This window comes from Hyperolius riggenbachi, chromosome 7 (genome assembly GCF_040937935.1).
Source record: "Hyperolius riggenbachi isolate aHypRig1 chromosome 7, aHypRig1.pri, whole genome shotgun sequence".
NCBI classification, from domain to species: Eukaryota; Metazoa; Chordata; class Amphibia; order Anura; family Hyperoliidae; genus Hyperolius; species Hyperolius riggenbachi.
Window position 1 is genome coordinate 19,094,651 of NC_090652.1, and position 13,359 is coordinate 19,108,009.

Genomic DNA, 13,359 nt, shown 5'->3' on the forward strand with positions numbered 1-13,359 from the left:
GAGTCTGTGACAAACACACTGCTCACCCTCAACCACTCCATTCCTCCCCAGTCAGGACAGCAGTGCCACCTCCTCCCTTGTGCTGTGCAAGTCAAACGAAACACAGCTGCTCTCCTGCCTCCCCCTCCTCACTCACGGTGAGACTCCTCACACAGCACAACAAGCTGCTTTTCCCCAATGATGACCTCTTCACCTCGCTCTCCTCTCGCTTCTCCTCCTACTCTGACTGCATGCTGTAAGTGTAAACACACATTACAAACATGGCGTCCCTGTAGTCTCTGTGCCTGATGCAAATGTTTCACCTTGCTTCATGAGAGAACCGGCCCTGAGGGCCTGGGGGGGGGGGGGGGCTAAAGGAAGCCCTGCATACCTGCATACAGAGGACACAACAAGTTTCCTAGAAGGCAAAATATAGGCACCATTTAAAAGAAGAAGAAAAAGACTGTCAAAGGAAAATTATCTTATTTATTTTATATGAATTATGCAGAAACCATTTTATAAAGAACACTTCAGTGGGTAAAAAAATTAAATAGGGAAATACCTGGTGCGTGGATACACAACTTCTCATTTCCTCCTCACCAATCTCCAGTACCTGCCCACTACCTCTCCTCCCTCTCAGTCAGTCTCAGGCTATGATAGGCTATCAGATTCTATGGAGGCGTGGCTTCCACTGACAGAGCATGGACTCTCCCCTCTATCCATGTGACTAAAGGGGGAGTGTCTCATGCTGGCTGGGTAAGAGCAAGCAGATGTCATTCCATGAGAATCTCTGAACTGTTTTTTTTTATATAATGTTTTAATAATTAATTTTAAATAATGTTATCTTAAAGTAAACCTGAAGTGGGCTGGGAAAAAATAGTTAGATACTCACCTATGTAGCGGGAGGGATCTGGACACAAAGGAGCCTTCCTGGTCCTCTGTTCTACTCCTGTCCACCCATTGAAGTTACTCAACTAGCAGGGCAGCCTTTGGAAGAACCTGCATCCCTGGGGGCTTCCTAAGCCCCAGTGGTGCATCATTTGAATGTGGACCAGAAGGGGAACAAGGGCATGGAGAGAGGACTGAGGAGGCTCTATGGTTTCCAGAGTGTTCCCTCTCCATAGGTGAGTATGATCACTTAGGGTTTGTTCTTATACCCACATTTCAAAAAAAACAAACAAAAAAACAAAACTGTGGGCATGGGGATCTGCAGCAGATGCAGGACAAACAGGAAAGATGGAGGCCTGCATACAGATGGGGGCTGGCGAGCACCACTCAAAGGTAATCAAATGCTTGTTGACCCTCCACAACAGCCCATACCATTTACCAGCCTTCGTTAGGGGGAGGTTCGTTTTATGTAATTAAGTGTTATGGTGCTCAATTTACTTACTGCATCTAAACAGAACTGGGGTACTTATAATCAGTACCACTATGCAGGTGCCATTATCACCTTGTGCAGCTTTTCACAGTAACCACTTCTACAATCTTTGATCATAATTAGGCAGCGTGTACCTCCGAACAACATAATTAGACACACTGTTCCTCCAATCAACATAATAAGGTAGCAGCTCTTCTCAAACCCATAAATAGATAGAGCACCCCCAAAACATAATCAGCCAGAGTGCCCCCGCAACATACTTAAAGCGGAATGAAACCCAGCATTTATTATTTGCTCTAATAGATTATACAGTATATTATATACAACCAGCATTTTTTTTTGCTAGAACAGCATTCAAAGGGTCACACACAGGAATTAGAAGCTTCGCTGCCAGCAAGGCTGGAGGCATCCGAACTTGAGATAATGTTATCTTGTATTTAATTGTATCAAGTGAGGAATGTAAATAAACACTTCTCTGACACTGCAGGCTCAGCTAAACAAAGTCACACAATCAGAAAGCATTTATGCTTACGTTAGAACATGAATAAAGCAGTTATAAATAAAATGCACAGTCAGCTTTCATAGCAAAAAAGTGTACTTTTGGGAACGTATAATTTATAAATGAATAATAATACTTATGCGCAAAAGCAAATATGATAACCGTATGGCATATAAAAAGTAGGAAAACATGTTCCCACCTCACCCCACAGCTCAGTAGGAAACGGGTAGGAAGTTTTTTCTGTCTGCTTTTTAACCATTTTTTGATATGTGGCTGAAACAATAAAGTTTTGTATAGATTGCATGTGCCAACTGCTGGTGCTTTCTCTCTCTATGGAACCACCCCAAGATATCAGAGTTAACCAGTTCGCATTCAGTCGTTTTTCACTTTATGCATCCGAGCTATGTTCACCTCCCATTCATTAGCCTATAACTTTATTACTACTTATCACAATGAACTGATCTATATCTTGTTTTTTCCGCCACCAATTAGGCTTTCTTTGGGGGGGGTACATTTTACTAAGAGCCCCTTTACTGTAAATGCATTTTAAAAGGAAGAATAAGAAAAAAACTGAAAAAAATCATTATTTCTCACTTTTCGGCAATTATAGTTTTAAAATAATATATGCCTCCATAATTAAAACCCATGTATTGTATATGCCCATTTGTCCCGTTTATTACACCATTTAAATTATGTCCCTATCACAATGTATGGCGACAATATTTTATTTGGAAATAAAAGTGCATTTTTTCCGTTTTGCATTCATCATTATTTACAAGCTTATAATAAAAAAAATAGAAATATTTCATCTTTACATAGATATTTAAAAAGTTTAGACCCTTAGGTAAATATTTGTGTTTTTTTTTTGTTTTTTTTTATTGCAATGTTTTTTTTTTTTGTTTTTTTTTAATTAAACATTTTATGTGGTATTTTTGGGAGGGTGGGATTGAAATTGTATATTTTTTTGTAAATATATGTGTATTCTTATTTTTTTTAACATTTAGATGTAGTTTACTTTTTGGCCACAAGATGGCAGCCATGAGTTTGTTTACAGTGACGTCACTCTAAGCGTAACACGTACGCTTAGAGCGACGTAGGGGAACGTAGGAAGCAGAAAAGGCGTAGCTTCCGAGAGAAGCTGTCGCTTTTTCTGCGGGGGAGAGGAATCAGTGATCGGGCACCGTTGCCCGATTCACTGATTCACTGGCTAACAAACCGCGGGCTGGGAGCGCGCGTGCACGCGATCGGCCGCGGGAACGCGCAGGAGCGCACATGGCTTCCTGGACGTGAGTTTCACATCCAGGAATGTCAAATAGTTAAGTAGCCTGGAGTGCATCCCCCACAGACAGGGCCGGATTACCGACCAGTCAATGAAGGCACCTGCTTGGGGCCCCAGTCTAGAGGCCCCACCAGCATGATGGGAGAAGCAGCCCTCAATCTCAAACGTCTCCCACCCGCAGTCAGTCAGTGGATGGCTAAATCTCTGTGCAACGGCTTGTGCGGTAGGAGGGTGGAGGGCGGACTCACAGTGACCCGCTGCTTTGCATAGCTCCAGGCTACACTCCTGCCTCTGATTATTATTATGCAGGGCTGCAGGGAGCGTCACTCATCATCCACGCCATAGCAGCGGCTCCGCTTTGCATTACACTGGTGGCGGGTTACTGTGTCTTTAAGGGTCCTGGCTTGATGAGGTCATCAAGCCAGGACCCGTACAGTGCAGTAACCCACCACCAGTGTAATGCAAAGCGGAGCCGCTGCTATGGCGTGGATGATGAGTGACGCTCCCTGCAGCCCTGCATAATACTAATCAGAGGCAGGAGTGTAGCCTGGAGACATGCAAAGCAGCGGGTCACTGTGAGTCCGCCCTCCCCCCTCCTACCGCACAAGCCGTTGCACAGAGATTTGGCCATCCACTGAAAACATAGAGAAATCCACCCTGTATGTATTTAGACATTTTAGCCTGTTTAATTCCCCCTCATTTGTGTCTAATCATAAGTTGTATTTTGAGCTCCTCCCCCTTGTGGGTGGTTGAGGGAGGGGGGGGGGCCAAATTAGCTAATTACTTAGGGCCCCATTTGGCCCTAATCCGGCTGTGCCCCACAGACATCAGGACTTAGTAGCCTAGCATGAACCCCTCCCCCCACCCCATATATCAGAATTAAGAAGCCTTGTGTCATGGGGGCCGCCATTGTTCTCTCTGCAACATATAAAAATTGGGCTACCTGCATATGCTGACACTCATTTTGTGGCTCTAATCCACAGGTATCAAACACAAGGCCCGGGGGCCCGAATCCGGCCCTCCAGACCATTTTTTGTGGTCCTCGGCCCTCAAAAGGTTCAAATCTGTATATTTGTGTTTGGACCGGTGGCTTTGACATTTCCATGGAGACATCAGGCCACTGCAGATGGATGTATGCACATTACATTTTTGGGCTTGTGATCATATGAACCATTTTATCTTTTAGGGCCTGTTGCCACTATCGCGAAACTGCATGCGTTTTCTGCACGCAGATTCACACAACCAATACAAGTTAATTAGCCTGTTTCCACTATCGCGAATGTGCATGCGTTTTCTGCACGCAGATTCGCACAACCAATACCTGTTTCCACTTGTCAGGAAAACAGAGTGTTTTTCTGTGCAGGAAAAACCTGCACAGCAGAGCCATCAGAATTCGCACAGCGCAATGCGGCGTGCGATTCGCATACAATGTAATTATGAAAATCGCATGCGTTTTCGCTATGTAAATTTTCCATACGAATTCGTGTACGTTTTTGCATAAAATCAATGTAAAAGCACACAGGAACTGATATGGTTAAATTCACATACTTACTAACATATGCGAAGACGTACGCGACTTTGCTTTAAAATTCGCGTATGAATTCGCATCCGCATGCGAATTCGTTTTCGCGTTTTCCGCAACTAATTTGCACCGCACAAGTGGAAACGGGCCCTTAACACAAATATTCTGGTAGATTGGCAAAATAGTTAAGAGACAGTTTCCATCATTGCATTTTTTTAGTTTTATGTCTAAATACATGCACCTTCCTCATCTCCCATTATGATCTGTCGTATAGATCTACTGTGCACATTCACGGTAAACACAGTATTTAAAGAGAATCTGTACTCTAAAATTCTTACAATAAAAAGCATACCATTCTATTCATTATGTTCTCCTGGGCCCCTTTGTGCTGTTTCTGCCACTCCCTGCTGCAATCCTGGCTTGTAATTGCCATTTTTATGCAGTGTTTACAAACAAAAGGCATGGCTTCTAACTAGAGTGTGGTAGGCTTGAGAGTAGTCAGTCTCCGACTCATACAGAGCTTGGAGAGGGTGTGTATAGATTCTGCCAATGACAAGCAGTGCAGAACATTCCACACATTCCAGCCTCATCTGACAGAGCTGACAGAAGAGAGAAGATTAGATCATATAACAGAGATAACACAGCCACTGTGCAACTAGAAAAGGCTGCAGTAACACAGACCACATTAGAACAGGTATAGGAACTTATAGGATAGAAGAAATAAGGCTGAAAATTTTGTTACAGAGTCTCTTTAAAAGCTTAAAGAGGAGCTGTTAGGTATAAGGTCTCAGAGAAAATAAACACATATATCAGTAGCTAAAGATTGGCTGTACTTACATTACATATGCATTTCACTGTCCACGTTTGGATTTCACAGAATTTTTATATAGTATTTGCAGAGATTGATGCTCCTGACAGCTCATGGCAGGTTCCATGTTTGTATGTCTCCTATGAAGCCAATTGTGTCGTCATGTCCTCCCTGCTTCCTGATGATTCCACTCACAAAAAAGAACATAATGTACAACACTACTGTGCAGTGAATATTAATTAGCCATGTGGCTAGGAACAATAGCGGACTCATGCTAAGGAACATGTGCCCTGTGATTTTTCAGTGCTGGCTGCTGTTAGAAGCTGCTGTAACATGAGCCTGTAACTTCTCACTGAGAAAGCAGCCTTAGGGCTTGATAGGGAAATGAAGGAGATGACCCAAGGTAGTGCAGTAGGGAGAAGAAGCAGCCCCAGAATGCTTTGCAGTATCTGTTATTCGGCCTGCGTCCTCCTTACTAGCTTGGGAATAAAGAGCCTTGCTGTTCAGCACACATCATAGTAAGAGAGATTTTTAACTTCAGTATTGCCTTTTTGGCTTCCTTCTAAACTGTTTAACACAGGAGAATAGAGGTTTAAATTAGCTTTTGCAGCCTGACAGTTACTCTTTAAAAGCATGGTGTCTTTGCCACTCCCATCCATATCACCGAAAGCTGCGAGCAAGACCGGATTTCAGATTCTGGTCTCTTATGTGATTGAGTTCGACAACCCTGCTCTAAATAGTTAACTATTGTCTCTAACGTCACCCTTTAGATTGTAAGCCGCTGGCAGGGCTCTCCCCCCTAGTGTTTCCAGCTTGATCATGCAACCTCACTGTCAGACACCCCTCTCATGGACTACAACAGACTCTATTGCTACTAAACACATATGCACGTGGGGGGCTACCTAATCCTGGGAAGGGCACATATAGTTATCTAAATTGGGGGGGAGGCAGGGACTACCTAAAATGGGGGCACATCTGGCTATCTAAACCGGGGGGGGGGGGGATACCTAACCCTTAGGGACTCTTCTGGCTATCTATACTGGTAGGAGACGCGTACGTTAAAAAGGGGCGCTGGGAAAAAAGGGCGCGGGGTTTTAAACGATAAACATGGATAACGTTTAAAAATATAATGTACTATATTTCGTTTAAATATTCGGTTTTATAAAGTTATAAATCATTAAATAATGCTCATGAAATCGGCAATCGTGAAAACGTTAATCTTCCATTTAAAAAGTGAAATGTATAATAACGTTTAAAAAAAAAATTAGTAAGTAACCCTCCCTGTACCTACCCCTAACCCCTAGACCCCCGTATTGGTGCCTAAACCTAAGACCCCCCTGGTGGTGCCTAAACCTAAGACCCCCCTGGTGGTGCCTAAACCTAAGACCCCCCTGGTGGTGCCTAAACCTAAGACCCCCCTGGTGGTGCCTAAACCTAAGACCCCCCTGGTGGTGCCTAAACCTAAGACCCCCCTGGTGGTGCCTAAACCTAAGACCCCCCTGGTGGTGCCTAAACCTAAGACCCCCCGGGTGGTGCCTAAACCTAAAACCCCCCTGGTGGTGCCTAAACCTAAGACTCCCCTGATGGTGCCTAAACCTAAGACCCCCCTGATGGTGCCTAAACCTAAGACTCCCCTGATGGTGCCTAAACCTAAGACCCCCCTGGTGGTGCCTAAACCTAAGACCCTCCTTAGTGATCACTGTATTGTGTGTAGAATAATGTTTTAGAAACAGTAAGGGATAAAATATATTACAATTTACGTTACGTACTGATCGCTTTATTTTGTGAATAATAATGTTTTACAAACAGTAAGGGATAACATTTAAAATAATGTTTTATTGAAATAGGAAACGTAAATCATCACAAGCAGTTATAAAACATTACAAATCTTCGGGCGCCCTTGAAAAACGTTATTATTCTCGGGCGCCCTTTTTTCCCGTTCGGCGCCCAGTAAACGATATTTATTATGGGAGTGAATGGCGGCGCCCGATTTGTCCACTAGCCTCCTGCGCCCTTTTTTACTGTTACCGGAGGAGACTACCTAAGACTGGGGAGCACTGGCCATGTATACTTGGGGAGGAGGGGTAGTAGCACAAGTTCACAAGCCAGAGGGAGAGCAGGGGGGCGGGGTACAGCAGCGGTTGTGGGGTCAGGGGGCCCTAGCTAGAACTGGCCCTGTCTCACAGTCACATAAGCAGAGGAATATCCTTTCTCATTTATTCTTTGACATGGGACAGGCTGTCTCATTTGCATCACAGAATGCTGTCACTGTGTTGTGGCAACTTGCTTTAAGAATTCCCCCTCTAAGCATAAGAATGTCTGTGCTGCATTTACTTTCAGTTCGGGAGGGACAATGAGAGTACAAATGCCTGAAGGGGTTTCCAGTAGCAAGGCTGACTTCTGGGAAATGACTGCTCCGGAGAGGTATTATTTATTTATCATTAACGCTGGCAGCTTCCATGGCTCTCTATAAGGATGACAGCAGCACAGTTCTTTCACAAAGAATATTAAGCTGGGTACCCCCTGCCAGTCTATAAGGATGACAGCAGCACAGTTCTTTCACAAAGAATATTAGGCTGGGTACCCCCTGCCAGTCTATAAGGATGACAGCAGCACAGTTCTTTCACAAAGAATATTAAGCTGGGTACCCCCTGCCAGTCTGAACCGCTGGAAAGTGACGATGACAAAGTTTCCATGATCCTTATACTAAAGATCTTTAGCAATGGGATTGTGACAACAGCGATAGAACGCAAATAGATTGCCAACGATAGGATTATTTAACGAAGAAGAATGCAGGGGAAGTAGACTTTAGCAGAAAGTTGAAGAAAGTGATCCAAATCGATCCATCATGATGATCAAACTCAAAATACACAATGTCTATTGAAACATCTGTCAGATGAAATCTTGCCGTGGGTACATGGACTTTTACTAGCATGCACTAACAACTGCAGTCTAGACTGGAAGCTAAGCAACCTACCAGTGAGCATTTTATGGGCAGAATGGTGGTGTTGTGGTTAGCAATCTCCTCTTGCAGCGCTGGGTCCCCAGTTCATATCCCAGCCAGGGCACTATCTGCACAGTGTTTGTAGAGCATCCCCGTGTCGGTGTGGGTTTACTCCGGGCACTCCAGTTTCCTCCCTTATCCAACAGCAGATAAGTTAATTGGCTTCCCCTATTGGCCCTAGACTACGATACATACACTACACAATACATACATAGACATAGGCCTATGGTAGGGATTAGATTGTGAGCTCCTCTGAGGGACAGTTAGTGACAAGACAACATACTCTATGCAGTGCTGTGGAAGATGTATGCTGGGGCCTGCGCTGTAAAATGTAAACATGTGGGTGGTAGGCTGGGGGTAGGCTGGGTTTTAACCGCTTTACTATCTCTTTATTGGTGCTAGCTGGTAGTGATCACCTCTATATGTGCTGTGATTGGTTGTAACCACTAATAGACTGTTCCCCTCCCCTGCGGCCTACACCTCTCTGGCACTGCAGCTGTGCTTGGCAGGTTTTGGTGCTAAATATGAATTGTTATGTATAGAGGGGGCCCAATATGTATTGAGGAGGCCCAAGGTAAAACTCGCACTGGGGCCCAGAGTTCCTAAGCTACGGTAGTGTACTTGCTGCTCTAATAAATGAATGCATAATATACAGTATATGCCTCCATGGTGCACAGCATCTATATTACTCTTACTACAATGCTACTGTTTAAAAGAGGACTCTTACAGAGCCCCTCTGGTCTAGGGCCCCTGGTGCAGTGGCTGGCTAACTCTGCATTCCCTTTTACGACACCACTGAGCAAGAATACATTCTAAAAGCAGATCTAATGAGAAATGATTGTCTTTGACAAGGAGCTGCAGCAGCTAGGTCACTGACTGTGTCATGTCACCGATCTGTCACAGCTCAGAGTCCCCTGCACTCCCTGCAGCCTCTGCACTCCCTGCACCCCACACTGCTCTCCTCTGTAGGATATATGAAGACAAACAAGGATGATTACCTGATTGTGGCAGGAAAAGAAGAAGCAGGATTCCCAGGAACATCTCTTCTCATTTCAGGTGTGGAAAATAATTCTACTTTCACTTTCTGTTCTAATCTATACAACAGCCTCTCTACCAGACAGACTTTGTCCATTCTTGTGCAACACTCATATAATATGTCTCTGTGGATGTGGGAAAGAGTGAATAGTGAGTGACCCCTTCTGACAGCTAGTGACATGACTTACTCTATAAACTGGAAGAAGTGAGCTTAAAGGGACACTGTAGGGGGGGGTCAGGGGAAAATGAGTTGAACTTACCCAGGGCTTCTAACGGTCCCCCGCAGACATCCTGTGCCCGCGCAGCCACTCACCGATGCTCCGGCCCCGCCTCCGATTCACGTCTGGTATTTCAGACTTTAAAGTCTAAAAACCACTGCGCCTGCGTTGCCATGTCCTCAATCCCGCTGATGTCACCAGGAGCGTACTGTGCAGACACAGACCATACTGGGCTTATGCTATACACTCCTGGTGACATCAGCGGGATCGAGGACACGGCAACACAGGCGCAGGGGTTTTCAGACTTTAAAGTCTGAAATTCCAGAAGTGAACCGGAGGCGGGGCCGGAGCATCGGTGAGTGGCTGCGCCAACACAGGATGTCTGCGGGGGACCATTAGAAGCCCCAGGTAACTTCAACTCATTTTCCCCCTGACCCCCCTACGGTGTCCCTTTAAAGAGACACTGAAGCGAAAAAAAAAATGATGATATGATTTGTATGTGTAGTACAGCTAAGAAATAAAACATTAGCAGCAGATATGAGTCTAATATTGTTTCCAGTACAGGAAGAGTTAAGAAACTCCAGTTGTTATCTATGCAAAAAAAGCCATTAAGCTCCACCACTTTCAAAGTAGCAGAGAGCTCTGTCTTCTGAAGCTTGTTATCTCAACTGTCAGAGAGATGATGTCAGTACTAGTTCACTTGGCTTCTCTGCAAAATCTTTTAGAATGCCGAGTCGTGTGCAAAATGCAAATATTACAGAATGATGCAATGTTATAAAAAAAACACTATATAACTGAAAATAAAAATGAGAATTTTTTTTGTTACCAATCTTCTAGTAATTATCCGTATTACACATACAATTCATTATATCATATTTTTTTTCCGCTTCAGCGTCTCTATAAAGTCGATCGAAGATTGCATAATACAATTTTTTATACTCACCCGTGGCTTCTTCCAACTTCATGAGCACCGATGCATCCCTCGCTGTCCTCCCGAGTGCTTCTGTTCGACCTCAATTAGTCCAGATAATCTGTCTCAGTCGGGCCAGTCGGCTCTTCTGTGCATGCGCGCCCCTCCCGGAGGAAGCCCCAGTGAGGATGAAATCTTTTTCTTTTGCAATTTCAGGTACACTTTATTAATAATAATAATTATTGATTCAGGATGATAACGCTTCTTGGCTACCTGAAGGCAACTCGACGTGTTGCGTCGCACCGCGGTAGTTTTCCTCGCCGCAGTTCATCACGAGAGTCACACAAATCTATGGAGACTTGCATAGTCGACGTGATGTGACGGAAGTATCCAAATCACCGTAATGCCGTCGCAAAGTCTGCTGCGAATTACCGCATAAAACGTGCCTACCGCACAGATCATGCAATAATGCAACTCAATGGGGGGCGCAGTGAATGTGTATGATGGGAGCGAGGTGCGACGTGGTGCGCAGGCGCAGACCAACGGAGATCTCAGTCACCACACCGTGGCGCAGGGTCGTATGAATGCTGATTTCTGCAGTGTGGTGATTGCCCAGCAGGGGGGCGGACACACACCAGGAACAGATTTTCAATACATTTCAGAATGAAATACCTTTACCAAGTCTAAGTATTTTTGCAAAAACAGCAAAATTGTGAAACTGTACTAATAGTTAGCTTACTGTATGCTTTGCCTTTAAAAAAAAAAAATACAGAGACACATGGGGCTTGATTCAGAAAAGAGTGCTAACTGTTAGCACGGCAGTTTTTCGCGCGAATTTTCGCATTGCGCGCGATCAAACGATAACTTTTCGCTCGCAAAATCGATATTGTTTTCGTGAAAAAATTCACGTTTGTGCGTGAAAACGTTATCGTTTCGCGCAAAAGTTCGCGCGAAAACGGCCGTGCTAACAGTTAGCACTCTTTTGTGAATCAAGCCCTAAGAGTGTTTTCGATTTTTTTTTAAGTGCTGGCGATTTTTAAAATCGCCATAAAAGCGCTTGAGCAATGCTGTTCTATGTGAGCGTTCTCACATTAACGATGAGCTTTCTTTCCAATCGCAAATGCGGCTCCTGCACCATTTCCTGAGCGTTTGCGCTTCAGTACAAAGTATAGTATAAAAGCGCTTTACAAAGCGCAAATCGCTCTGAAAGCGCTGGGAAAAGGGCTCGGCGATTGCGATTGTGCTGTCCTACTTAAAGGTTACCGAAATAAAAAAAGACAGAGTCTGTCTGACCCATAATCGGGTCACAGGTTGACGCTCAGCCCCCCTCCTTGGGATAACAGTAGCGGCCGTGTTTCTCAAGTCCACTGCAGCCACCAGTTAGGCTGTGGCTGGCGAGCTGAGGGCAGGTAGCGGCAACACAGATGGCGGTGGCCAGAGCCTTGGCAGAAGTTTGAAAAAAAACCTTGAAGATCGACTCTTAGGCCTGGTGCACACCAAAAAACGCTAGCGGATCCGCAAAATGCTAGCAGATTTTGAAACGCTTTTTCTTATTTTTCTGCAGCGTTTCAGCTAGCGTTTTGCGGTTTTGTGTAGCGGTTTTGGTGTAGTAGATTTCATGTATTGTTACAGTAAAGCTGTTACTGAACAGCTACTGTAACAAAAAACGCCTGGCAAACCGCTCTGAAGTGCCGTTTTTCAGAGCGGTTTGCGGTTTTCCTATACTTAACATTAAGGCAGAAACGCATCCGCAATCCAAAATCTGCAGCAGCCCGGAAGTATGCGTTTCTGCAAAACGCCTCCCGCTCTGGTGTGCACCAGCCCATTGAAATACATGACCCTAGCGGATCCGCACCCGCAAGCAGATCGTAAACCGCTGCAGAAACGCTCCGGTGTGCACTAGGCCTTACTGTCTGAAAATTTGACCGAAGTTGAAAGTCAAATTTTTAAAGGACTTATGAGGTGAAATTTGTAAAAAAAAGTTCAGTACCTGTATTTATTATGTATCCATGGAGGATGCCATCTGCGCTCTCTGTTTACTTCCGCCGGGTCCCCCGCTCTGTGCCAGACCCCTGGTCGGCTCCCGACCCCACCGCCCGGGTTGGGCTCTCAAAACACAGGTAGAATGGCCGCTGGAGCTTGCTGTGGTTGCGCAGTCCGCATAGACGTGAGTGCGGCTGCGCAGCTCTAGGCCCCTACGCCCCTACGATCCACACACAGGAGAAAGCCTGTAGCGAGGACGCGGCGGGAGGAGCCCTAGAGCTGCGCAGCCGCAATCGCGTCTATGTGGACTGTGCAGCCGCAGCAAGTTCCATCGGCCATCTTACCTGTGGAATGAGAGCCCATCCAAGACGGTGGGGTTGGGAGCCGACCGGGGGTCTGGCACAGAGCGGGGGACCCAGCGGAAGTAAACGGAGGGCGTGGATGGCGTCCTCCATGGATACATAATAAGCACAGGTACTGAACTTTTTTTTACAAATTTCACCTCATAAGTCCTTTAAAGTGTAAATACAGGGACCTTACTAGCTTTGCCTCAGACCAAGTGTGCTTGCCTGTAACCCTGTTGTCAACAAAACACAGGAAGAGGGGCTAAACTGATTGTTTTAGGCTACTGTCACACTCCATGTGTCGGCATGTGTCCTGGTACTCTCCCCACAGCAGCTCGCAGCAAGGGCAATGTAGGTATATGGAGACCACTGCCGTCGCGGGGGGGCCCGGGGCCCCCCT

General features: G+C 45.3%; 1 protein-coding gene across 1 annotated transcript in view; it reads right to left on the bottom strand.

The window, feature by feature from the left end:
* The window catches only part of LOC137524121 (uncharacterized), a 131,169-nt gene extending 121,653 nt beyond the window's left edge, over positions 1–9,516 (bottom strand). Inside the window, exon 1 of the mRNA XM_068243656.1 lies at positions 9,468–9,516. Within this exon, the coding sequence (XP_068099757.1) occupies positions 9,468–9,510 (43 nt within the window). The 5' untranslated portion in view covers positions 9,511–9,516. The remainder of the gene's footprint in view (positions 1–9,467) is intronic.
* Positions 9,517–13,359: the final 3,843 nt, after the last annotated feature.